Below are 27,851 nucleotides of genomic sequence, written 5' to 3' on the forward strand. Positions count from 1 at the left end.
GGAGGGGGTAGTGAAAGCATATGTGAAAAAAGCTGAATATGCTCTGTGAGAAAATATATACAAAAATAAGATTTTCATAATAAGACAATACAGGAGCAAGCCACAGTATCACCAGTCTTGTACAGAGCTGGATGGACTTGGCCTCTGGTTTAGTTCAGAGCAGGCCTGAGTGGGGCCAGCCATGTCCCACTGAATTTGTTCCTGCCCATTTTAACCCAGCTAAAACCTTTCCTCTTGCCTCGGTGACTATGACTACAAGTGATGGGGGAGGGGAATGAGAGGCAGGATGAGACAGGACAGGTTGTAAATAAGCAGACATTACATTGCCCCAAAATAATGCATAGGTATTTCTCCCTTGCAGCTTTCAAAAGCTCTCTACTTGCCAAACAATGGTCATGCTCAGGCTCTCGAGTTTAATGTGTACCTCCTATTGTGTCTGGTACTTCATATTACATTTTAATGTGAAAGATCAAGATGTGATACACAGTGCTCACTCTCTAGGAAGCTGGGCTCCCTGCAGTATAAGTAGTAAAGGTGGCCAGTGTGCCTACTGTAAAGCAATCTACAAAAAGGCAGTGCCTGCTCCTCTCTGTGGTCTGCATGGAGAATGAGAGGGCAGGAGATCTCTAAAATCTCCTACTGGTACCCAAAATTATACACCATGACTCAGTCCTTCCTTGATTTCATGTGACCTTAACATGACCTGAAGAACAAAGACTTCTCCTGCTTAATACCTTGTAACAAAAAAGACATATTTGGGTCCAAAGAGCTCTAAATTCTTCAAAGAAAATTCTCCTCTCTCACTGCCCCATCCTAGATGAAACAGGCTTTTTTCTTTCAGAAGTCTTTCATCACCTGCTGTGGCATCTTCTAGGGCTGTCTGCCCCTTCCTGGAAGAGAGACAGAGCAGTCTCTGCCCAGTTACTGTCTGCAGTAGATTGGCATCACATGTGCTCTCCCTGAACCAGCTGCCTCATTGCATTGCTATTGATTCCGAGTTGGATTTCTGCAGCAAATCTATTGCATTTCCATTAGCAAGACTGCAAATGATGAAAATGATCATTTATATCATGCCAGCTCTGCATCACAATTAACCCACTACATAGCCTCCAGCAAGCCCATTTTTGCCTTCTCATCTGATACTGAGAGCGTTCCCCAAGATTTTGCTGCACCCAAAAGCTAGGCACTGCAAATCTGACATAAAACATTTCACCTAAATGCACAATAGATACTGAAGGAGGATAATTTCAGTCCCCTGCAGTGGAAACCCAAACCCTGGATTTTGTTATGACATCAATTATTAATCAGTTTTGCTTAGAAACTATGTTGTAGTACAGCCCCAGATGTCATTTTTAATAAAGAAACAATGGCCATATACTCCATATACTATTGTATTTTCTATACTCACATATGCCAATGTATATAAATGAGAAGGGAGACCATGCAGAAGTTCCATGTAGTCTGAATACATGCCTTATTTTCAGGGAAGCTTACAAAGCAAAATGAAGCTTTTAAAAATAAATACAAGTGCAGACTACTATTTTGCAGTAAGAAATTCAGACTGTTATTAAGAGAAAGTACTTCAGGAAATAATGCTCTTTCTCCATCGTGTTCTGCGCATGATGCATGGTGCCCAAAAGAAAAATCACACCCATGGGTTAGTTTTGAAAGACATTAATTTGGGGTGCTTGTCCAAGAGAAAGTATCGCAGGTTTGTATCAGTTCGGTCCTCTGAATGTTAAATACAAGAACTGTTTCTAAGCAAGCAATGAATGTAAGGAGATGGTAGAGATACAAAAAGCAACAAAACAATAAATTTGTCTGAACAAACTCTGTGTTTGTTGAGGGCATTTTAAACACTGTGTGACTAAATAGGCTAGGGAGAGGAAGTCTGGACCTGAACTACCTAAAAATTGCTGCGTCTTATGCATTTCACCCCATCACTCCCAATCCCACATTACTCTTGAGTGTTCCTGCCACAAGTAGATATATCTGTAAGCCACCATGACCTTTGGGACAGCAGAAAAAGTTTCAGGGAAATACAGACTGGCTGGCTCAGTACAGTGGCACTTGCTTTATTGCTGCACATTAATGGAGGCCCAGTCGTGTCTCCACATCAGCATCTCTTTCTTACGCTCTTGAATTAGGCTCAGACCTTCTCTGGTTATTTTAATTGTGATTAATTACAACTTCCCTGTGAGAAGACATTTTTAATTCACAGGACACGTCAAAGAAAATTCATGGCTTTTAAAATGTGTTTTTCATATTGTGTAGCAGACATTTAACTTGCAAACTGAATTGCAATATGAGTCTCCCTATATTCTCACTGGAGAGTTACTCCTGCTACAGTCATGCTAGGAATCACCTGGCAGAGGTCTCTTCCTTCATGCTGTTTAGGAAGCTGAAGACCACCTAGCCTCCTAATGTAGGCACTTAAGTCAGGTGTCTGAAGCTAATCAGCATCAATACTATATCATAAATAGAGCAGTATCTGCTCTAAGGACTCTCTTCCTGCATCATCAAGCTTCCGGGAAAAGCAATCTCCCTTGTGGTGCTGCCCTGCATAGTAACAGTGAGTGTAGAAAAGGCTGGTATATAGCCTGTGCTGCATCATCTGCTCTCCCCTCCTGCAGGTACAGTCCCCTGCAGTTCTCTAAGACATCCCTGACCTCGACACTTTCAGAGGCTGTCAGGCACAAACTCAATCCTATGGTGCCTGTGATGGGGATTTGAACTACAGAGCATGAGGCAGAACGAGACTGTTTCAAGAAAAAGAACAAACACTGTGTGAAGGTGCTATGAACAAATCCTCACTGTTCATAAATCGAAGCCTTCCGCTGGGCTGCAGCACCTCTAAGGCGCCCTCGAGCCTCCCACAAAAGTAAAATACAGACCTTCACAAATCACTGTGTATAGGAGAAAGAACATCAAATGCAGAGCTGAGAAAGAACAAGTGGAGGTGAAAGAGGCAGAGAGAAATTGCAAAGAACATTTGCAGTATGATACCAAAACAAGGGACAGGCTAGTTTTCTTTCCTTTTTTCCCATTCCTAGCTCTAAAAAGACACAAGAAATTCAGCATTGTGCCTGGATAACTTTGGAAGGGAGCTAAGACTGTTTCCTAGGTAAACACCCACTTCAGTCCTCAGAGGCACTCTTTCAACACTTTTTCCACCAAGGATGAGAAAGTGGCGGCCTTTGCTGACACTGGCCCAGCACACCTGAAGTAGTAGCAGAAATCAGAAACATGAGAAGGGAGCAGTCGCAGACAGGGGTGGTTGACAGCAGTGCACAGCCCTTTCTCCATTTTGCCATGTTTTCCAGGGGAGGGCCAGTACTGATGAGGTAGGAGGGAGCCCTGCCTGCCCCAGAGGGGCATGCACAGGTCTGATGCTACACCCACCTCTGCATGTTCTGGCCAGCACAACTCAGTGGGCACAGAGGTAGGGAGATGAAGATGTGCCTGTTGGTCATCTGCTGGCCACCTGCTGGTGTGAGATGTGCAGCTGGCCCATCAGAGAAGGGCACCCGAGGTGGCCAGGGAAGTCAAAAGTGGTAAAGACTTAAGGGCCGTGCAGATGTGCCACCAGGCAGGTGTATCCTCTTTGCTGGGCCTTTTGCCCTGCTCACAGGGAAACCCACTCCAGCAAAGTCCTCATGCTGTGGTCTATCTCCTGCCCTGACTCTTGTGTGCCCCATGGGACCTCACCAAGTCAGGAGAGTTGTGATCCCAAAGCCAAGGGCTTGGGCACCTCTGCTTCAGGGTAGAGCCAAAACGCAGGAGCAAAGTACTCCTTAGGCAGAACTGTCATCCCAGAAAGGCAGCCCCACATGGATCTTAGCAGGTCATTTTGGGGGAAATCTGCTTAAATGGAAAAAGAAAAAAAGAGGAAAGACCATAAAGAGGGGAGTGGTTGACTGAAGAGATATAGATGCAATTATTACAGAAACACAGTTTTGACAGTACTACAGGGCTGCATCTATTACCAGCCTGGGTAAAGGGTGGAAATGTATTTAAAGGTGATGGTGTAGGAAGAAGTAATATTTAGCTCCTGAACTGTGTTAGCACTCTTACATTCGACATGTCTTCTCAGAGGGAGGGAGATTGTAGCTTAGTGCATACTATTATACCCCGCTTGTGTAATTATCGTAAGAGTGACACGCTTCCTAAATATGGGAATTCTTTAAATCATCTACCTTTTCTTTCTGTTTCAGCAAAGGAGAAATTATATTAAAATATAAAATGTAAACCAAATACAAAGGAACATATTATTTCTGTATTCATAAAGGGCAAAGTATAGTAATAGGAGTGAGACCAGTCTTGAATCTAATGCACCAGACACTATTACTAGGATTGTCTCTCTTCTGCTTTCTCTCCCAGGCTCCAGGAAAAAGAAGAATCAATTAGCTTTCTACAGACTATGACCTTGAAAGATACAGCTTTAAGGGGAATATGCTGAGTAAGACAGAAAAGAGAGGAGGAGAAAAGGACTTGGAAATGCCTTTTTTTATATTATTATTTTTTTTTATTTTTAATTTTATTTCTGCACTGGAAAAAAATCAGCACAAAAAGGGCTTTCTGGGAACAAGTTACCTCACTCTAACCAAAATGGAAAAAAGGATACTGAGAGTCAAAAGAAGGGAAAATCCAAATTGCAGATGCTACTTTCTAAGTCATCTCTCTGAGAATTTTATAGCTATCAAAGGCATTGCATCAAAAAGTTACCACTGATGCAATCTGTCAACCTCTCCAACAAATCTTGCTCTACATAAAACACATCGAAGTGTTTGAAATGCGCTGTTTCAAAAACTCCAAGACAATGCTTTCAGAGCTGTCCAAAAAGTTCTCTTCATGCCTCTTTGAATTCTTAGGCAGATCTTCTGCAATGTACTTTTCCAGCTATATTTTCTTATTTTACTTTGCAGGGAATTGCAGCCCCTTGCCATAGTCAGAATTACATGCCACAGTTAGAATGAATACTGTCTACACAGTCTTCTCTCTTGGACCAACCCAGTCTTGACCTGTTGCCTGTTCTCCCTCTCCTTTCAGTCTGTGTGTAAGTCTATGATGCCTTAAAACATGTTTATCTTACGAAAATTAAGGCAACAGTAAAACAATGAACTCAACCCAATCACCTAATTTCTGGACAACCATTTATTTCCCAGATGCAAGCACATCTGAATGCAGACAATGGCTTTTTGCCAGTGACTGCTCCAAACAATCTCTTCCCCTGCCTCCCACCACTTCATTTACTTCAGAGATCAAGTTAGCATGTTACCCATAAAGGCTTGCCTCACATGTGGAAATTCTATAGGATGAAGGTTGTCCTGGCATAACCAGCTTTTGGGTGCTTCTCCCTCTCACATGAAAGAGGCCATTTTGGCTGGATGGTTGTCCCTGGTCATTTTATGAAGTAAGAAGTGCTGTCATATCTCCAATGACACAATATTTGCACTACAGATTTTCTGCATCAGCAATTAAAAAAAATAATCACTTAGTATAGTTCTATATAACTGCAAAGGTGATTAAGTGTCCCAGTAATTCAGGTAATGTCTTACCTGTCACAGGCCAAGCCCCCTGTCACTTTACTGCACAGCAATATTTCCATATAAGACCGTTTCCATCAGACAAATTACTTTTAATACAAAGGATGGTTGTCACCCATTATCTAAACAAAAGGCAGCAGGGCTTCTACAGGAATACAATTTTCTTTCAGTGATTCTGGAATTGCTATTCAGCCAGCAGCTGAAGGGACCTCCACTAACATCACTGCAGTTATGCTCATTTTCACTGGCAAGGTGATTGACCCAAAATGTTATACCTAATCCAGTTGCCACATATCTATACTGAGTCCAGTTCTGGTGGAGCTAAACTTAGTAGCAAACTTCTGGTGACTTCAGGGCTCCAGGGTGAGGTTTAGTACAGATCACCTACAAGGCATCTACCCTGTGGCATTTCAGGAAGGCACGAGGGAGAGATGGGGTCCTATAAGACAATTTGCAAGGGACACAGTTGCTCATTCTAATCACTGCACCTTTTCAAAGGAAACCTCAGCCCTGTGCTCTTGGCACAATGGCACACTGCCTTCTCTTTTAACTGGAGTTGCACAATTTTACACAGCTCAGTAATTGCTGGCTCTGGATTTGATGGGTTAAAATGATGAATATCAAAGAAATTGCACTTCAGCAATGTGGTATTTTGATGCTTTATGATTGCTACTGAGAAAGTAATCCAGGTACCCTGGATATTTTTTGCTTTAAGGATTAGCGAAGACTAATTTGGAAATGGACCCCTCCTGCATTGTCAAGAATGCTTTCCTGAAATGCCCCACAAAAGTCAATGAGGCAATGTCCGAGAAACAGGTTCAACAAGATTCAGCTCCTAGAGGAGGGGAAAGATGCAGAGAAATGTGTGCTTTGCTCTTAAGAGAAAGGGAAAGATTATAAGCTAACTGCTGAATTAATAATTTTGGTTCTCTAAATGCTTCAAATACACTGTTGTTCTTTCCCACTGTTCTCTCTGAGTCTTTCAGGAGGATGACAGGGATATTTGCCAGAAACAGACTTCAGGAAGGAGGTAGCAAAAGTGCTCTGCAGGCAAGGCACAGAAAATGAACACACATGGAAGATCCAGCACAGGACATAAATAAAATTTATAAGAAAAATATGCTGATATACCATGTGGAATAGCTATCAGATAAGCCCTTGAAGTAAATCACATACTTCCCTGCAAGTGGATGCAGAGAAAAGGGTCATACTGGTGCTTTACAGAAGTCCCATATGAAGCCTTCTTCATGGCCATGTACACGTCAGAACTAAGTTCAGAGGCTCCTAGGACCTTTCCTCAGCAGGTAACCCATTCTGTACCCAACTTAGTACATTTAAGCTTTGTATGCCTATCACACATCCTCCTCGAGGACAGTTGCAGATTAGGTAAGTGCCCTTTTTTTTTTTTTTTTTTTTTTTTTTAAGGAAAAAACCAAAGAAACACATAGCTTCTACTTACAAAATTTTGGAGCAGTTTGGAGATTCGTTTCTGTTGCTTGCACCTGAGATGCTGTGGTAGGCTCCAGGGCAGGTGGTGACAGCGAAGGTGTGGCAGAGGACAACAACCCAACATCTAGGATGCGGTTATACAGAGAAGGTTGGAGGAACGGTTTGGAGGGCACAAGTGAGCTGTCGCTTTGCACTGTCACTTCAGCCTTGGTAGGTACAGGGAAGGGTGAGGCATACACCTCCGAAGGCACCCAGGCAGACAGAGCTGTAGGATCCACAGCGCTCTTTGGGTCTTGTCCTATCCTCCCAGGGTCGAGGTGGGTAGGAGAGTCATACTCAAAAATCTTGTCCACAAAGACCCACTTTAGGCCAGCAATGCAGAGGCAAAGGCTGAGCAGGCAAGCCAGGATAGGGGCAATGCAGATCTTTTCAGAGTTGAGGCAGCCCTTCAGTCGCTCTGCCTCCAGGCACACACAGCAGGTTGCGGCAAGGCCTGCTATCCCTTGGACCCTCCTGTCCTCTCTTTGGATCCCTGGCATGTTCTCCTCAGCCGGGAGCCCGTTGAGGGATGCGTCAGGGCTTAGCTGAGCTGAGGGGCTGGGGAAAGTTTCAGCAGCTACTTCAGACATGTTTAAGCATCAGCTCTCAAACAGCTCACCTCCAAAAGGCCTTAACTCTATCACAATCCATTACTGTGAGACACAGACAAAAAGAGATTGTAGTAATAGTCACAGCGCTCTCCAGAAATCACGGAATGGAAGTCAGAAAAATGTCCAAGCTCAGTAACATCATTCAAATTGGGAGAGGAGTAATGCACAGGAAAAATGAGTGTCCCCCTGTCCCCCTCTGCCCCTGAGCCCTCTGTCGTGCTCTCTGCCTCTCTGAGGCAAGAGTAGATGCACAATCACTGAGCTCCTCTTTACTGGCCACTTTTATAATTCCTCAAATGCCTCTCAAGCAATTCCAGCTCTTCTGCGGGAGGGAAGAAACATCCCCCCCAAAGCAAGCACGACAAAACAAAACAAAACCGGGGGAACAAGGATGATGAGAGAAAAAAACCCACAAACACAGAATAAATTGACCAGATTAAGTTAACCAATAGCCCAGAGCGAAAGGCAAGATTCTCACCTTGAGCATCTGAGGCTGGTATCTGCTTAGACGAGGAAAACAATTGTCATGCAGTAGAAGGAGCAAAAGCAAAATCTGTAACAACAGCGGCAGCAGCAGAAGTGACAGTAGCAGCAGCATCCTGTCGTGTTACAGCGGCGGCTGAAAGAGGCTGAATCATTACAGAGCAGCAGGTGCTCCCTGTCTGAGCATCACTGCAAACAATATCATTACACAGAGGTTTGAAAGGAAGAGCGATGCCAAGACGATGGTAACTCCCTTTCTCTTCCCTCCCTCTTTGTCCTTCTTGAGCGCTCATTCACTTTCCTCCTTCCACCACCCCCCCACCCCCCCACCCCCCCCCCCTGCGCTCCGCTCCCCCAGCCCCCTCGCAGCCTGTTTCCCTGATGTACAGGCTCACTCCTTCCTCTTCTACCCCACCCCCCGCCCTCTGCAGGGCTGCTCTGAGGGAAATCAGTACACCCAGCAACGCAGGACTGTCAGTGACTTCCTATTTTATCCAATTAGGAGAAATAAAGCCCATCAAATCAAAAGGAGGGAGCGAGCAGGAGTTGCGCTCCCGCCTGCTCCCTCTCTTCAGCTGGAGCGCGGCCAGAGGCGGCAGCCATAGACACGGTCCTCTGGCGTGGACCGGGTGTCGGTGGGCGCTCTTTGGGCTGGACTGGGCTCGCTGAGTCTGATACCCGATCTCTCCCAGGGGGAAGACCACTTTCCAACAGCAGTTTCTCCCTGCCTGACACCTAGAGACAGCTTTTCTTTCCAAGCTCCTAAATAAGTTTTGTTGACTAGGAATAGTGCTGGGATGCACCTTAGGTCAATCAGAGGAGAAAAAAAAACCCCTGCAAAAACATTCCCACCTCTAACAAATTTACATTTAAGTTATTACAAAGAGGTTTGCATATTTTTTTTATATTCCATTTTTCAACCTCCTTTCCAAAGCCCTCCAAAACCAAAAAAGCACTAAAGCCAGCTCCTGAACAGACTTTTCAAGAGCTCACATGCTGCTAGCATATATCCTCACTCCCCTTAAACAAAACAAAAAAAAAATAATTAAAAAAATATTAACAAGGCTCCCACTTTGTTCTTAAATTTGCCTGTCATTCTTCACCTAGCACTGACCTAGCACTAGCTCCCATTTCTACCAGTGCAGTGTAATACAGGAGTAAATCAACAATCCAGTTAACATAAAGAAAGATTAGATTCAGCTCTATTCCCAGTCTCTTTTGTCTCCCACAGAAAAGTACACCTGTGTAACAGTACAGACATATGTATAAAAGGAGTATGGATTTTAACACAATCTCCAGTTCCTTCGACTTTATGAAAGCATTTGCACTGAAGATTTGGAAGCGTGAATCCTCCTTTCTCATTAGTATAAATGACTGCAGGATGCATAAGGAGACAAAGAATCAAGTGCTACAAATTGTCTTCATTTTGCTGATACTTCAGTCAGGCATCCAAAAGGCAATTTCTTTTGTAGTTACATATTTTTGGTAGTGCAAAAAAAGCTGTCTGTCTCTCTGCCTCCAAGTCCCCCCTCCCAACATTAGTAACATTCACATAAAAATGGTTTATCAAAATCTCAATGAATCCCATAGTGTTTTCACAGACTCTCCTATCAAGGACTAATTGATGGATGTTTGATCACAAAGCTTCCTGTGAAGCTGTAGTAGTCAACTGAAGTAAGCATGATTCTACTACATACAGGTGCCTGGAGAATTTACTTTCAAGAACAGACAGTGATAACACTCTCTGGAAGGATGTAAAAAGATAAATATCATACAATCTAGTCTACATTACCACTGAAGTGTCTGGTCCTCAGGTTAATGATGTGATCAGTAACCTCAGATAGAGGGAACAGCTTGCACTGCATATTTACGTACATGGCTCTCCTTATTACAAAGCACATGTGCTCCTTAGCTGTTAATATTCTGCATGAGTGCAGTCTCTTTCAAGTATCTCAAAACCTATTTCAAACAGCAGTAACAACACAGCCACTATAGAAAGGGTAACATCACAGCAGCATTGCCATGACAGTTGTGGGTACAAGTAAGCAAGGTTTCTAGGGAAAGGATGTATCTTTTATTAGATTAACTGATAAATCTGGAAAAACCAGACATACTTTTGCAAACACAAGTTGCTCCTCAGGTCTGAAGCAGAAGCACCACTCTTAAAAGCAGAGTGCAAGTTGACCACCAGCTGGGAATATTCTCTTCATTGCACAGCCTCTGAGTGCTTAGCACTAATTTTCAAAAATGTCTTGCCTTCTTTACCCATGTCCAATATTTCAACCTTCCTATTTTCAGTAAAACAATTTTTGCTGATGCTGCTGCTTTGAGCTTGTGTTTAATCCACTGCCTTGTCCACATCTGCCCTGCCCTGGCCTTCCAGGCAAACTACCAACCTTCTGTAATCTTCGCTACTCTCCAGTCTATCCACATTTAGCTGCCCTCCTTTAAATGATGTTTCTCCTTTGCTCCTGTCTTTCTGGTGCTGAGGCGAACAAAAATGCATGTGGAGATCTTGCACCTTTCTTACAAGGGTTGCCATGACGTTAAAGTAATCATGCACAGTGTTACAAAGCTGGACAGTGGGACAGATCACTTATTACCCATTCAGCCCATGGGCTACCACCTCTGCGTGCACAAGCACTCTGTGAAACCTCAGAGCCTCTTGTCTCAGGAGCCTGGTGGGGACGCTTTCAGGGACTCCCCTGCACATGAGCGCATTGCCCCTCTCCTCACCCTGCCGGAGGGGCTCGCAGGGACAGGGAAAGGGCTCTCCCAGAGGGGTCTAGCCTGCCCCTCTGAACCCTCCTGGCTAAACAGAGCCAGGATAGCTACTGCTGCCTCCCTTGCTTTTTCTCGCTCTCCTCCACTGGCTGGGGCCCAGCCTGCCTGCACCATCTCCTCGCGGCAGGCAGCCCCCTCCAGCCCCTCCCATCGCCTCCGCGGCCGCAGCATCTTCGTCGGGCCTGGCTCCCTTCCAGGCTGCAGTACCCTGCTCTGCTGCAGGTCCCTTCCCCCCGCGGCATTTCCAGACCTGGCGCGCAGGCTGCCTGCCTCAGCATTGTGCAGACAGCTCTGCTCAGGCCTCCTCCTCACGTCCCCCTCCCGAGGGAAGCCTGCAGAGCTGCTTCACGCTCCCCGCCCTGCTGGAGCTGCAGGGTGCTGGGGCTTGCGATGAGAAACGCGGGGTGGCACCCCGCCTTTGGAGGTGCCTGGCGGCTCCCATTATTCCCTGGCCAACAAGCGGGAAGAGGCAGTGCTGAATCATCGGCTGCTTTCCTAGCCCCACTCCACAGGTGGCCAAAGCCAGGGCCAGGACACGGCCTGCTCGGGATGCTGCGACCCGATACAGAATGGGGCTGGCTCTCTTTTGGACAAAAACGTAACCCCACTCTCTTTATATCATCTGAGTTGGCAAGGGAGCACTGGTCTTTTTCACACCATCTCTCATAGATGTGGAAAAGGCTGATGGTCCCTCACTGTATGTCTGAAGAGATGATTGTAAAATGAAGGTACAGTTCACTGGTTTTGGGAGACCTTTCCTGCAGCTGCAGGGTTGAGCCTTTTACATTCTGTAGTGACATGCCAGCACTGGCATGCTGTGCTTAAACATGGGTTCTGGCCCAGGCTGGAGGAGATGAATCCCTTGGAAAAGAGTCAGCAGAAATGTAGGCCCTGGAAGAAAACAAGAGGGAGCATGACCTTGGAGGTAACAAAGCCTTACTAGGGTAGCTCTAGTATGTGATATAGAAGGATAAGGAAGGAAATTACTTGCCTGTTTGCAATTAGGTTAGGTCCTTGTGCAAAGAATTATTTCTGATTATTATGTGGCTTGGGTCTCTTTGGTTTAGAGGAAAAAGTGGTGTGATTCTACACTAATGAAGCTAATCTGTGACTGAGATTTGGACTCCTGACATATGTAAGTGACAGGTTGAAACTCAGAGGCTTACAAAACCTGTAATTTTATTTTGTGGAGTATTTTTGCGAAGAACTAAGTATTACTCTGCTAAGTTCCACTCCCAAAAGACTCAAGGAGAGACAGAAAGCCAAAGCCAGCATTAATCTCCATCCTGTCATGAGGATAAACCAGCTGTATCTGTTTCTTCAGTTTTACAGGTCCTAAAAGGAGGTTGATTTCATATTACCAAACTGCAGAGGACCATTCCCTCTGGCCAGACCCATGTATGTGCAGGAAGCTTAAATAGGTATGTGATCATAACTGACAACATCCTGCAAATTAGAGCAGCAAGTAGCATTTTACTCAGCTGACCCTTTAGACATGCCGTAATTAGACACAACCTGCCGATGGTTTTGGAAATTAGGATTGGCGAGTCATTCTCATGGAAGCCACTGGATTTCAAATATCCATCTGCTTTAAATAAAGTCCCTGTAGTCCACATAAAGATTCTCTAAGAACTATCTACTTTCTTGCAACTACTGGAATATATTAGGAATTAGGAAAGTAAAGTAAGTCTTCACAAGTGGTTATTCATCGCTCTGTTGGATCACAATTTAAGAAAGGATGATCAGAGGACCACACATCTGTGTAGCACAAGTGATTCCCTCCCTGACCACTGCTTTTCTTTAAGAATGTGCCAGTTCTTCAGAAAGAAGCAAGCAGCAATATGGGGTATGAACTGCTCCATCATGTGTTTGATTGCACTCCCTTTTTTTCCATACATTGAGAAATTAAAAGCATTGTAACCAAGAAGCTGAAAAGAAAAAGTGCATGTTCACAAAAGATTGATGAAGAAGATAAAATGATCTCTTGTTATTGATTGCAGGCACTTTCTTCAAATTAAATAAGTGCACTATTTAAAGATGGGGGTGTGACCCAAAGCAAGTGAGCCCAATAAGCAGCATCACTGCCAGCAGTCATGGTGTGGGAAGAGTGGTCTATCACACATTGTGCAAACAATTAATTTATTCCCCATTTCAGTACTTCACCAACCTCCCCTCCTTAATCCATCTTCCTTGGATTGATGCCAGCACTCTTTCCCTTTGAGCCCTTCCAAAAGCCTTCACTAAAATCCTCATCTCTCAGCTCAAGTGGCAGAAGGAGAAAACTTCATTTTACTTCATAGTGGTCCTGTCACTGGTACTGCAATTGTTAAAATGGGACAGGCTCTCACTCACACACACCTACACATTTTTCACCTGATGAAAAGCAAACAGAGTATATATATATATATATATATATATATATATATATATGCTATAGTGCTGTTTGTATGTCTCTGCCAATTCCTACAACCTTTTTCCTCTTTTTTTAAAAAAAAAAACAAACCCCAAACCTCTGGCCATTTGCAGCCATGTGTGACTGAGGAGAAGAAACATCAAGACAGTAAGAAAATGCAGGAAAACATGAGCAGTAAAAATACAAACCCTTAAACACATATTCAGCCTTAGACACGAGGGTAAAACCGTCAATGCCAGCAGAATCACTAGTGTGCTTAATTCATTCGGTGTAAGAGGGCTGCTGTGGGAATACCCCCTACCTTCAGACAACACAGGGGACAGGGACATGAAGAGCTGTATCCAAACCATGTCCATACCCTCAAACCAAAACAGCTATACTGGAATTATTGCATTGTCCATGTAGGTGTGTCAGAAGCAGGTCCTCACAACTATTACATTTCTTGGAAATGTCTGGAGCAAAGAATACAAACTTCAGTGCTTGTGAAAACATTTGGGAGAACTCATGTTGGCTCTGTGGCAGGGTTTTCTGTATTGATATCACATGTGCACACTTATACCAGGAACATGCTTTCTGCAGGTCCAATAGCTGTAGCTTACAGAAACAGTGATCTGAAAAAACAACACAATTATAGTGGTCGTTTCAAGGGATGTTTATACTTTAAATAGCTACATCCAGTAACTGAAACTGAAAACTGCCATAAAATAGGCTGTTATTTCAGGGGAACCAAAAGGTTTTCTTACTCTTTTCATCTTCAAGTGAAATGAATACTGGGTTTCTTTTGTCCTAATCAAAAGCAGAGCTAGTGGCACTACATGAGACACAGAAATCCAACACCAAACCATGAATGTCAGGGGTATTCATGAGTGGCACTGACTCATTCCCCAGCCTTAGTCACAAAACTGGGATGCTCCCTGCCACTGTTCAGGCTAATGATAATTAGGTCTGCCATGTGGTGAAGGAGCGTTGAAGAGATGCAAAGACATGTAATGCATACAGCTTGTCTCTTCTGCTTGAGGGCAGAAGCAGCAGAAGAAAGACCATGTGCAATTTTCTGGCGTTTTTTGTTTGTTTGGGGTTTTTTTCCAGATCTGGCACCATCTTCACACCATCCCAGGAGTCTCCAGCAGACCTGCTGGTATGGTTGCTATGATAATTTATTTTCACAGTGTGGCAGTGAGCTGGGGCAGCATTGTAGTAACAGGGCCCAGGCTCGCTCATTATCTCGCATCCGACTTAGTGCTCAGATGCATCTGTGCACCTGCATTTGAGTCAGTTTATTCAGATGGAAGAAATTCCTTGTGGGTGTTCATGGGACAGTGGCGATACTGCTATTTGCACAGGCACAGCTATGCAGGATTTTGTGCTGGCTAGCATTCATATCCGCAGTGTCGCTGCTGCTGGGGAACTCACTGGACACTGATAATTTGAGTAAAGGTTTCAAAAGCCCTGAATCAAGGAATTGCCCCTCCTCCATTGACCCCTGGTTAATAAACTACTTAAACATGCATTGAGTTAAACAAGTGGTGAAATGCCTTCCTGATTAGAGATGGGCTACATCATATATCTAAGTGCCTTTTTGAATCTGAGCCCAATTCAGAAACTGAAAAGGTATTTTGGAGTGTAGTGCTGTGGTTTCATGATAAACAGTTTGGCAGCTATATCATCCTTTTCCCTGTCTCTCCTTTCTTTTTGCTCCCTCTGTTCTGTCACCTGCACTAACTCAGTAACATTGTTCATGTGGCCAGGCTCACCACTGGATCAGAGAACTGACTTCTGACTTAAAAATAATTTCTTTTAAGATTTTTTTAATGAGTAAGTTTACCAACTAATTCCCAGCCTGGTCCTATAAACATAAATAGGCTGGAAGAATGGAAACAGGACCATGTTCCAGAGGACAGAAGTTCCTTGAGCCTGACTTCTCACCAAAGACTTTGCATAGTGAAACCATGACTGAAATCCTTCCCGAATCTAGGCTTAATTTAAGCAGAAGCTCCTAGAAGATCCCAACAAGATATCCCTTATTCTGAAAAATCTTGACTCTACTTACTACACTTTATTTTTTGATAAGGAAAGAATTATTTTTGCACCTGTACATATTCCAGCTACTGCTGTTTAAAGCTTAAGACATCCAACTTTACCTCACTTTAAAGTGTAACTTTCAAAATTACAACTACACATGGACTTCTTCATACAGTAACTCTCTAGCATATGTATATGAAATAGTTTTGCTATTAGAAGAACAAAAAGAAAGAAGTCAAAGACATGGAGTGACCCTACTGCATGGAAGAATTTCTGTATCATCAAATAAATGGGTATAAATGATAGGACATTGACATATTATGGTTTAGATTTGTAAAGTATGTCTAAGAGTACAGTTATACATTCAGGATTTCCAAGCCTCAGAATTTTGCTTGTGTAAAATGTTATGATTTCAACTCAAGAGCTGGTTTGCTTAGCAGCTTTCTGCAAATACCTCCAAATAATGACTTTAATATCCCCTATTCCAAATCAAGATATTAATTTAATTACACTGGTTGGTTTGGCCCTGGTCATGCCTATATATAGCTTGATTATGCTCAAGTTAGCAGAAATGAGATGTTTGCTGTATAAAAGAGATAAGCAACATAGATTTATAATTGCAATAATTCCATATTCCATAACAAAAGCAACAGCTCTCATCATGCCTCAGAATCCTAGCATCATCAAGGACATTTAATATTTAATATTCTTTCTTAGTGCATTCAGAAAGCCATAGAAGGCATGAATCACTCCTTTGGCATTGGCTAGAAAACTTTGTCAATTTCCAGCAAATAATTAAGAAGAATTCAAATAAGTATGACAAAGGAGATTTGATGTCTAGTCATGAGTTTTCAGTAGTCTATAGTTTTATTACATAGTTATGTTTTGAATGCAAACCCCAGTCTGCATTTTAAGATGTCTTGTCACAACTTTCTCACCCCTGCATGCCGGCTCTCTTTATGCTATATACAGTCTGGCACAAAACCAAAATGCTCACCCTTAAGATATCAAAATCTGAATTGAAATAAGGTAGTTAACTCTTCTCATATACAGGACTTTAATGTTCCTGCATCAGGTTGGGTCTTGTCAAGAACAAGAGAGAAAACAAGTAAAAACCAAATTCTGAAACCTTAACAAAATGTATCTGCGGTACTTTCACTTCATTGACTCAGACTCTGTGCAGCTCCAGACATGGAGCAGACCCTGACACCAGGGTAAAATGAGTTCCTTATAACTTGTTTGCATTTAAGACATGGACATGCATAGTGCAGGACAACGTGGCCCATTGCTGCTGGATGGTGTAAGCAGTAGTGCAGCTTCTGCAAGACATTGGACAACTGTAGGAGGCAGTGACAGAACGAAAAAACAGGTCTTTAAAGCCCACAACAGGAAAAAGGAAGCCTTTGCTACAGAACCCAGATGCTCCAAATGGAGTCTTTTTTACAGAACCCAGATATTTCTAATCCTCACTACTGACAACAACAGTACATGACAGAGTGTTTGCACACTCATGCATACATATGTATCAGAATGAGTTCACAGCGATCTTTTCATTTGATGGATGCATTATTCCTGCAGCGTTTCCTGAATTCAAACTACAGGTCATATCCACGGGAGATGCCTTATGTCTGTCTGCACGTGTTTCACCACAGAGGCTGTGGAGTAACAACAGCATGACAAAAAGAGGGTGGAGGGGACAGACTGTCTTTTTCCTTCTTCTTGAGGGTGCCTAAGGAATAAGTGCATTTACTCTGAAAGAGTATTTGAAAGGGGCCAGACAGGCAGGGCTGATGTCACCCTGTATTCCATGTTTGCAGAGAAGCTCATTCAAACTACCACCCAGAGAAAAAGGTCAAATAAAATAGAGCTGTCCTTATGTACACCACTGTAGGTGTGCTATGCCTGCGGTGGGAAAGGTGGCTGTTACGGCTGGGAAGGGAAATGAGCAACCTACAGCTTGCAAGAAGGAGAAGGAGACGCTTAGTGATCTTGGCTTGTACACACACAGACGAGGTGAATTGTGTCCCTAAATCCCTTTCTGATTTGGGGCCATAGTTTGAAGCCAGACACTATAAAACCACCATTCTTTCAGACATTGACTGCTGCAAAGATGGGGCCAAATTTCTTCCCAGTGTGAACAAGATTTCAGCCTGCTCAACCACGGCAATAGTGAAGATCTAATACCTGCTTTCACTTGAGGGATGCCTTGCTCTTGCTCCAAAACTCCCTGCATACTGCTTAACTGCCGCTTAACTCCAATTAAATTAAAAGCTGCCAAAGGGCAAAAAATCCTCTCTGTGTTTCTAATTTCACACTAAAACCTGTGTCCTTCCTTCAGGGTTTTCAATAAAGGAACTGTATTTTAACAACTTTGCACATGCTAGAGGAGAAAACAAGGATGTGACCAAAATAGATCTGATTCTAAAGGCACAAGCTCCACAGGGCAAAGCCCAAGGTCCCTGGGGCAGACCACGCTGACACACATACTCATGGGCATAACACTGTTTCTACTTACTCCAGCAGCCTGAAGCTCAGCTAAGGAAGGAAAGGCAGGGTATCGTGAATTTTGAACTCCTTTTGCCCCAAAGGATGAAGATGGTGCTCCTGCCTCACTGATCAATTTAAAATTATTTGCTAGAGGCCTTGTTAATAACACCTGAAAAATACATGTAATTCTGTATATTACATTCCCTTCCTTTGTTAGGGATCAGTTCATGGTTTCATCAGGAAAGCAGCCCTGCTCAGCTAGCTGCACAGAAGTCACTCTTTGAGACTACCTTGAAGGACACAAAATTACTAAAATTTAATCAAGTGAACTGAAGAATAAAAAGGATCACGTTTTGGCCTGCATTGTGGAGTATGTGCTAGTAACACTACACAGTGCAGGTGTGAGCAGATGATACACTTCCCCTTCTAAACTAGCCCACTCAAGAAGTGATAGTATTATCCCAGCAGTGACTATTAGGGTTAGACATGGGCTCATTAAAAACCTATGCAGCTGGGGTCTAGTCAGCATTAATCATTAGTCATAGTTGTTTCTACCCGCTTCCACACTCCACCTCTATCTCCTTCGTTTCTCTTACAAAAAAAAAAAAAAACAAAAAAAAAAAAACTCTGTGCATGTATGCAATTACAGGAAACAATGCATTATTAATGTGGCCACAGCAGACAGAAAGTTCAGGTTTACTGCTTACCACTGTAGAGGTAAGTTGTAGCAACTGGCAACAGTCATCTTGCTGGTGCATTAGGTAATGAGAATGTTTCCAAGCGTGCCAACTGAAGTGGATAAATAATACCAGCTATATGGAAAAGCAGAGAAGCTGGGAGGGATGATGGGTCTGAATCTATCACCGGGACAGGTGACTGTGGACAACCTGTAGGAATTATTCCGGGAACAATTAACTTGCAACAATAAGGCTGTGCATTTTCTTTGGTCCACAAATGTAATTATGTTCAAATGCAATTATGCAAGTTGGAAGTCTCCAGAGGACAGTCAGAGAGAAAACAGGTACAGATAGCAGCATGAGGCAAAGCACACCAAATAAAGGTCTTTACGAAGCCCTTTTCCCATAGAAACAACACAGTGTTCACAGTGAGCTGGAAAAAGTCCCCACACAGGTCCTGTGATTTCAAGGAATATCAGACAAGACAGGCCAGAAGTGCTCATTTCTCAGCACACTGAACAATGACCTATCATTACAGACATGTATCTGTCAAGCTGGTATGTACACACATATGCTGAAGAAATGTGTTTCAGATTTAATTTTCAACTTATCCTGGACAACATATTATGATGCACACAAATAGGTAAGATAGCCAGAATGCCTGAAATGAAGGCTTAAAAGAGCAGAAAAATGTGGTATGACTTAAACAAGTAATAAAGTTAAGGATTAAAGTCACAGAAATTAATTCAGACCTGGTTTCCCAGCAGGATGCCTCTGTGCAAGTCTCAACCCAAGGCACATTTTGTTTTTTCCCCTCCTCAAGGTGTTCTTTTTTTTTGTACAAAATTTGTAACTCCCTAATAGGGGTCGTAAAATGTAAAAATCATTAAAACAAAAAGCAGCAAGGAGCTGTCTTAAAGCTGAAGAGTCAGAAGCTTCTCCTACACACTTGACAGGTCTCACAGATTTCAGGGGTTTGCCAAAGAAACATTAAGACTTCTGTCCTAATGGGCCACAGGGGACCCAAAGTTTGGTACGAAATTTGGCACATGCAACCTTAAAGCTTTGTTGTCCAGGATGTTGTACATTACTGAACAAGAGCTGAAAAGGGTTGTCACAACAGCTACCATTAAAGTTGTTCCCTCTCACTTCACGCTGCTGACTGTGACCCACCGTAGTAGCTTCTCGCCAACATGTTACTGCTGTTTCTTCTTCCTACCAGTTGTGTACGATGGGGATTAGGGTAAAAACCACTGCAGTCCTGCCTTTGAAGATTACTTTCTCTGGTTTGAGTGGCAACAGTTAACTATAACCTTTTCAGATAGCCCTGACCATTGACTATTTTCTTGCTGCAGACAGGCTTTTTAAGACCACTGTGGGGAACTGTACTCAGATGACACAGAGAAATCCTTTGGTAATTATTTGGGCTAATTAGGAAAGAAAGGCATTCAATTGCTAAGGAAACAAAAAAAAAAAAACCTTTCAGAGAAGGAACCTACTACTTCAAATTAAATCAATGCCCCCTTCCAGCCCTGGATAACCTGAATATTATTATACATCAGAAAAGTTGGGTTAACTGAAGTAAAAAAACTGTTTAACATTCTAAAAAGTCTTACTTAAAAATTTTTAAAAATGTATTTCGAATGCTTACAAATTCAAAAGACATCAGTCTGCTTTCCTGCACATATATTATTTCCACTTTACTAGTCCACAGTTCTTCTTGTTTATTTTCCAAGTAAGACATTTTTACAGAATGTGCATAGTTTTATAAGGATTTTGCCTATGCTCCAAATTTATGCTACAAGACAGGATAAAATTTATGTTCCCCAAATTTGCTGTTATTTTAATGCTGTGGTAACATGACAGTGGTGGATTTAACTCTTTCATGTGTTGATCAGAAATTCAGCTAGAGTGTTTAAAATGACAGTAACCTGATTTATTGAACAATAAAAGGAATTATTTCTCTATGGCCACCAGCCAAACAAGTAATCTTTTAATAAAGCATGTGCAGTCACTCTATTTCCTTTATGAGAAAAAAAAAAAGAAAAGCACGAGTTAAAAAAAACATCTGCCTAGCCACCTAAAATGGACCTAACTTGGTATATAGGTACCTCAGATCCCTTCTCATACCTGCACCTGCTCATGACTCAAAGCTTTCTTCCATTCCTAACCCTAGAGGGTGCTGGAAGAACCAGGACTGCTCTTCAGATCCTTCCAGCATGGTAGACTTCACCCAAGATGTTCATAGCAGCTTTTGGGTTTATCTTAAAATAACCTGATGTGGCTATGCCTTTTCTACCCCCTTGGAATTTTCCTTCTCTCCCAAGAACACATTTTCAATGCTGGTACTGCAGGCTGTTTTAGGGAGAACTTCCAAGTTCCTCTTGTTGAAGTAAGTCTTCAGCTTTGTAGAAAATGATTAAAAATTTTCTACACTAGAGAGATGTAGCTTTTGTCTAAGACTTTGTGGACAGAGGAAAGACATGGTGAACACTATTTCTTCACAGGCAAATAGTAGGTGCATTTACTTGGTGGTGGTTTAATGTTCCCCTCCTTTTTCTTTTTTTTTTTTTTTTTTAAATCTCCTTATACCTCTGAGGAAGTGTTAAGGACCTACGAGATAGGTAGAACTGGAGACAACTTCCTTGCTCCATCTTAGTCAACTCCAACATGCTGGCTGACTGCCTGGCTCCCCACTCAGCACATGTGTGCAACAACCATTTGTAATTGTTTGGACTAATTCTCATAGGAAATATTTTTAGCTTTGAGGCATCTGAACATTCACTGGGGTGCCTGCACATGCAGTTCAGGGTTCATGGGTTGTTCCCTCAGGAGCCAAGTGTTTGTCTGGGAATCCCAGCCTGCAATCCACATTCATACTAGTCCTAAGGGATCTGCTCAGGGTTGCTCAGAAATCTTTCCTTTGATTAGTGTCTTGCTAACATCCAATGCTGAACTGTCTGTCCTGACCATTCAAGAATGTGTCCTTGTGATTTTTGTCTCTGTGATACATTTCTGCATTTGCACATGTACAACTTCCCTCAGTTAAAGGATTTAGAAAAATGTATATTTGTTAGAGACTGGGAATCAGAAAGTCAGTGTTTGATGCCTGACCAGAAGCACTGAGTTGCGTTCTCCCTGAGCAGGAATGTGAAAAAGCAAGAGAGATGTAGATACTTTGTGGGACCTCTTTCCTTCAATTATTTAGGAAATACAAGTAACTGCAAGACTGCTTTGCAGTCTCTCACATAACAAAAACACAGTGAAATATTTTCATAAGTGGAGGGAAATATTTTCGTAAGTTGTGAGAGAATGTGAGAATATCTGTTAAAAACTACTCATCTCAGTACGTTGCTGTTGTCAGTAATTAATGCATAAGTTATAAAACCAAAGCAACTAACTTTGAGCCTGTGTCCTTTTGTACAGCTGTCTTTCCAGCTGAGGTCAAACACATCGTCTAATGAATCAATCCCTTTCCCCTTCCACATAAGCATTCCTATTTAAACATCTACATTTTCTCGTAGTAACATTATGCACTGTGTCTGAAATCGACATGATCATGGAGAATCCCAACGGAGCCTGGAGCTCATGTTACTCTCACTGATTTTTACTCATCCTTCCTCTATAATGAAGAGTTGGATTCATTGCCTTGCTGTGCTGAGGAGGAAATTGCTGCATAATCTCCTTTCACAACTAGACAATCCCCTCTTTCCAAAGCAGGCTAAGCATGCAAATTCTCCAGACATATTTGATGAATTTCTAATTACCGTGGGTGAAATGACAGAGCAAAGGCGAGTGTCAATGAGAGAAGCCTTGTGCTGTCTCCCTGCTGAAGACATTGTTTTCCTTGTATGTTCACCCACGTATTAATTGTGGGTGATACATATTAATTGTATCTGCTCTGGGACAAATAAACCATAATGAGGTAAAACTGTGGCTAGTCTTAAGGTCAGTGGCTAGTCTTAAGGTCAGTTAGAATAAAAAGACTAACACATGCATCCCTCTGAACACTTCACATGGGCTACAAAATGAGACCCCCAAGGTCTCCCAGTTTATCACCTTACATTATCAGTATAGTGAAGAAAGTGCCTTCTGCCAGTCAGGGTGTTCCCCTCCTCTTGGACTGAGAGGGACCTTTGTGGGCGGCAAGGAGCAGGCCAAGTTATGTCTCTCCAGCCTGCCCAGGTGATTTTACATCCCTCTGTGTCTAGATTTTCCTGTATGGGAAATAGACACTTTTTTTTTTTTTCCATGGAAACAGAAAAGAAAAATAAAATCTTATCTCCCTTGAGAAACCCTTATTTGCTTAAGCCTCCGTCAGGTCATGTTCTTAAGGAAATTTTGAGAAAACATTTGATAGTTGCATGGAAAATAGGAACATACATTCCCTTGTTGCTCTAACAAAACTAAATGCTTCTTATCCAAGGGCTGGTAAGCTTTAGTGTATAAGTCATTAACAATCACAAGAGGGCAAGGATGACATTTTCTAGGTCATAAAACAAGCCACAGTTTTTCATGAAGACTATTTTTGCACATTCCTCTCCCTTTTTGGCCATGCACAGTTTGACACAGTAAGAAGTAAAAGCACTGACATATTCTGGTGTTTCCACATCAATCATGTGCAACACTGTTCAAGGTGTCTGAAATAGCACATGACTCTAGCCACAATATTTGTGGCTGTGCTGGGTTTGAGTGGCAGGGTTTTTGGCAGCATGGGAGGGGGCTACAGTGGTGGCCACCTGTGAGAAGCTTCTCAAAAGCTCCCCTGGCTCCAAGTCAGACCTACCTTTGCACCAAGGCTGGCCCAATTAGCTGTGCCTCTTCAATAATGTATTTAAGAAGGGGAACCAATGTATACCAATGTATACCAATGCACACAGCATGGGTAACAAACAGGAAAAGCTTGTAGCCATTATGAAACAGGAAAATTATGATGCAGTGGCTATTAGAGAAACATGGTGGGATGTCTCCCATGACTGGAGTGTGCCAATTGATGGGTAAAAGCTCTTTAGGAGGGACAGACAAGGAGAGGTGGTGGGGTAGCTTTTTCTGTTAAGGACTGTTATGATAGCTTTGAGCACAGGTGTAGTGAAGACAGGGTTGAGTGTCTTTGCATTAGAATCAGGGGGAAGGTCCACAGGGCAGATGTTGTAGTAGGAGTCTACTACAGGCCACCCAACCAGGACAGAGAGATGGATGAGATATTCTATAGGCACTTAGGTGAAATCTCACAATCGCTTGCCCTTGCTCTTGTGGGAGACTTTAACTTCCCAGACATCTCCTGGAAATACAACATGGCAGAACAAGACCAGTCCTGGAGATTCCTAGAATGTGTGGGAGACAACTTCCTGATGTAGCTGGTGAGTAAACTGACCAGAGAAGGTGCCCTGCTGGATCTCCTCTTTGTGAACAGAGAAGGGCTGGTGGACGACGTGGAGGTTGGAGGCCGACTAGGGCACAGCAATCATGAAATAATAGAGTTCTCTATTCTTAGAGAGGTCAGGAGAGGGCTAATCAGGACTGCCATCCTGGACTTCAGAAGGGCTGACTTTGTCTTGTTTAGGCACCTGCTTGAAACGATCCCCTGGGAGACTCTCCTGAAGGGTACAGGGGCCCAGGAAGGCTGGGCGCTCTTTAAGAAGGAAGTGTTAATGGCTCAGGAGCAGGCTGTCCCCAGGTGCTGTAAGAGAAGCCAATACCAGAGAAGACCACCCTGGCTGAACAGGGAGCTTTAGCTGCAACTTGGGGAGAAAAGGAGAGTTTACAGCCTTTGGAAGAAGGGGCTAGCCACACACAGTGATTACAAAGAGGCTGTGAGGCTATGCAGGGTGGAAATCAGGAGGGCTAAAGCCCAACTGGAAATTAATCTGGCTTCAGCAATCAAGGACAACAAAAAATGTTTCTATGTGAGCAGCAAAAGAAAGACCAGGGAGAGCCTCCATCCCCTGCTAGACGCAGGAGGAGACATGGTAACAAGTGATGAGGAGAAGGCTGAGGTGCTTAATGCCTTCTTTGCCTCAGTCTTTAATAACAAGATTGTTTGAACTGAGGGAATCCAGCCTCCTCAGCCAGAAGACAGACTGGGAGAAGGACCCCCCTGCAATCCCGGAGGAGACAGTCAGTGACCTGCTGCATCACACAGACACACACAAGTCTATGGGACCAGATGGGATACACCCGAGGGTGCTGAAGGAGCTGGCTGGGGTGCTCGCCAAGTCACTTTCCATGATTTACCAGCAGTCCTGGCTGACCAGGGAGGTCCCATCAGATTGGAAATGGTCCGGTGTGACGCCCATCTATAAGAAGGGTCAGAAGGATGATCTGGGAAATTAGAGGCCTGTCAGCTTGACTTCAGTGCCCAGGAAGCTGATGGAGCAGCTCATCCTAAGTACCATCACACAACACAGGCGAGACAACCAGATGCTCAGGCCCAGTCAGCATGGGTTTATGAAAGTCAGGTCCTGCCTGACAAACCTGATCTCCTTCTACGACAGAGCAACCTGCTTATTGGATGAGGGAAAGGCTGTGGAGATTGTCTACCTTGACTTTAGTAAGGCCTTTGACACCGTTTCCCACAGTATTCTCCTGACAAAACTGGCTGCTCGAGGTTTGGACAATCACACACTTTGCTGCGTAAAAATCTGTCTGGATGGCCGGGCCCAAAGAGTTGTGGTGAACAGAGTTAAATCCAGTTGGAAGCCAGTCACGAGTGGTATCTCTCAATGCTTGGTTTTGGGGCCACTCCTGTTTAACATCTTTATTGATGATCTAGACGAGGGGATCGAGTGCACCCTCAGTCAGTTTGCAGATGACACCCAGTTGGGTGGGAGTGTTGATGTGCTCGAGGGTAGGGAGGCTCTGCAGAGAGACCTGGACAGGCTGGAGCCATGGGCTGAGGCCAACTGGAGGAGTTTCCATAAGGCCAAATGCCGGGGGCTGCCCTTGGGCCACAACAACCCCCAGCAGCGCTACAGGCTTGGGGAGGAGTGGCTGGAGAGCTGCCAGTCAGAGAGGGACCTGGGGGTGCTGATTGACAGCCGGCTGAACAGGAGCCAGCAGTGTGCCCAGGGGGCCAAGAAGGCCAATGGCATCCTGGCTTGTGTCAGCACTAGCGTGGCCAGCAGGGACAGGGAAAGGATCTGACCCCTGTACTCGGCACTGGTGAGGCCGCACCTTGATGCCTGTGTTCAGTTTTGGGCCCCTCACTACAAAAAGGACATTGAATGACTCGAGTGTGTCCAGAGAAGGGCTACAAAGCTGGTCAAGGGTCTGGAACACATGTCCTATGAGGAGTGGCTGAGGGAACTGGGGTTGTTTAGTCTGGAGAAGAGGAGGCTGAGGGGAGACCTCATCGCCCTCTACAGCTACCTGAAAGGAATCTGCAGAGAGCTGGGGATGAGTCTCTTTAGCCTATTAGAAAGCGACAGGACAAGAGGGAATGGCCTCAAGTTGCGCCAGGGAAAGTTTAGACTAGATATTAGGAAGCATTTCTTTACAGAACGGGTTAGGCGTTGGAATGGGCTGCCCAGGGAGGTGGTGGAGTCCCCATCCCTGGAGGTGTTCAAGAGTAGGGTCGATTTAGAGCTTAAGGATATGCTGTAGGTGGGAACTGTGCTAGGCGAACGTTTGGACTAGATGATCTCCAGGGTCCTTTCCAACCTAGATGATTCTGTGATTCTGTGAACCTGAGAGGGGGTGGGGACATTGAGGACTAGTTATGAAAAGAACATCTGTGTGAACACCAGGGTCAGTGGAAGGAAGGAAGAGGAAGTGGGAGAGGTGAGCTGAAGCATGAAGCCCCCCCGTATCCCACGGTGGGATGGCAGGGCCTCCCTCCCTGCCACCTGTGGAGGTCACTGGAGGAGCAGAGATTTGCCTGCAGCCTCTGGAGCACCCCTGGGACTCTGTGGGAAGGAGAAGCTCCCATTATTATAGTTCGGTGGCAGGAGCACTGCAACACACGGAGGTGACCCATGCCAGAGCATCTAGAGAAGAATGCACCCCGTGAGGAGGACTCACAGTGGAGAGAGTTTGTGGAGGACTGTCTCCCACGAGAGGGATGCCACATGGAGCAGGGAGAATAATGTAGAAGAGTGCTTACCCCCCTCCTCGGAGGAAGGAACAGAAGGGCAGGTAGAGCTATTGGGAACAAAACTGAGTCTGGGAAGAAGGGAGGGGTGGGGGAAGGTGTTTCTAAGATATTTTCTAAGATAAGGACTTCTTACTGTTTCATTCTGTCTGTTAAGTGTCATCCTTAGTGTTCTGAATTAAAGTAACCTCCTTTTTCTTCCTCTGAAGCCTGTCTTTTGCCTGTGACGGTTAATGGGTGAGTGACCCTTCCCTGTTCTTATTCTCCATTCCTGAGCCTTTTGATTCATTTTTCTCCTTCCCAGTGCTGGGGGGCAGGGAACAGGTGAGTGAATGGCTGTGTGGTGCTCAGTTGCCGTCTGGAGTCAAACCGCAACAGTGGCTTGCTGCTGTAATTGTTTCTAGTCAATTTAGATAAGGGATAAGGAGAAGCAGCAGAGCAAGAGAAGATTACACTACACTTAATTGCTTAGGGTTTAATCATCTGTCATCCCTGACTGCCCTGGGTCTTTAAGGTGGGAAAAGATCCCTTCTGAAGTCATGGGGCACTGGTGGCCTCACAGTGAGGAACCTGATCCAAGGCATAACAGGGTGGTTGTTGCTATGGGAGAACAGGAGGGAGATGGAGACAACAACCAAACAAGATTACAGAAGAAACAAGACTCCCCACAGATCTGACAAGAGAAAAAATAGGAATCAGAAAGGTTGAGTTACCTCTCATGGTCATGGCTTAGGAGAAAACTAATTTAGCAGAGGCCTCATCTTTCTGTTGTGTCTTTTCCCCACCAGTCCCCTGAGGCACCAATTGCTGCCAGCTGCCCGAGACAGGACACAGGGCTTGACGGGTGCTGGGGCTGGCCAGCCTGCCTGCTGTTGTGTGTCTCTGGCTAGTCTGCTTCCCCATCATCTGTGAGCATGGGCTGGTGGCAGAAATTCTACCCTGCAGCAAACACTTTTTCCAGAAGGTCAGCTTCCCTTTCTTCCCTGGCCAAGTAGAGGAGGTACAGCAGCATGACTGCTTCACATGTGATCAGTTTGGCTGACTGACAGCTAGGACTCTCCTTAAAGAGCCAGTGATATTTTGATTTTGACAGGTGGTATTGTGTGCAGAGATTGTGCTGAAAATTAACTGGAATTACTACTTTCTGCAGAGCTACTGAAGGCCAAGACATTATCATGACTAGGGCTGAGGAAGAAACAGCCCTCACAGATCAGAAAAGTATGTAGAGCTCCTTAAAGACTCACTGGACCC

General features: G+C 44.0%; 2 protein-coding genes across 17 annotated transcripts in view; both read right to left on the bottom strand.

The window, feature by feature from the left end:
* NRG1 (neuregulin 1) overlaps nt 1-27,851 on the bottom strand; it is a 522,222-nt gene that overhangs the window by 96,990 nt on the left and 397,381 nt on the right. For 2 of the 16 annotated variants that reach the window (XM_074932862.1, XM_074932859.1), the window contains exon 1: nt 7,006-7,754. The exons of 12 other annotated variants lie outside the window; for them this stretch is intronic. In XM_074932862.1, the coding sequence (XP_074788963.1) occupies nt 7,006-7,624 (619 nt within the window). In that variant the 5' untranslated portion in view covers nt 7,625-7,754. Of the gene's footprint in view, nt 1-7,005; nt 7,755-27,851 lie in introns of those variants that run through there. 2 more of the 16 variants (XM_074932861.1, XM_074932871.1) reach the window with 1 other exon arrangement.
* LOC141973882 (uncharacterized) lies at nt 8,068-8,394 on the bottom strand. Its single transcript, XM_074932873.1, has one exon. It carries the CDS (start codon nt 8,241-8,243, stop codon nt 8,082-8,084), a length of 162 nt encoding a protein of 53 aa, XP_074788974.1. The 5' UTR covers nt 8,244-8,394; the 3' UTR covers nt 8,068-8,081.

This window comes from Athene noctua, chromosome Z (genome assembly GCF_965140245.1).
Source record: "Athene noctua chromosome Z, bAthNoc1.hap1.1, whole genome shotgun sequence".
Taxonomy (NCBI): Eukaryota; Metazoa; Chordata; class Aves; order Strigiformes; family Strigidae; genus Athene; species Athene noctua.

Excerpts from the sequence above, each read along its gene's own strand:
- LOC141973882 (XM_074932873.1), bottom strand. The coding sequence starts at position 8,243 with ATGCTGCTGCTACTGTCACTTCTGCTGCTGCCGCTGTTGTTACAGATT.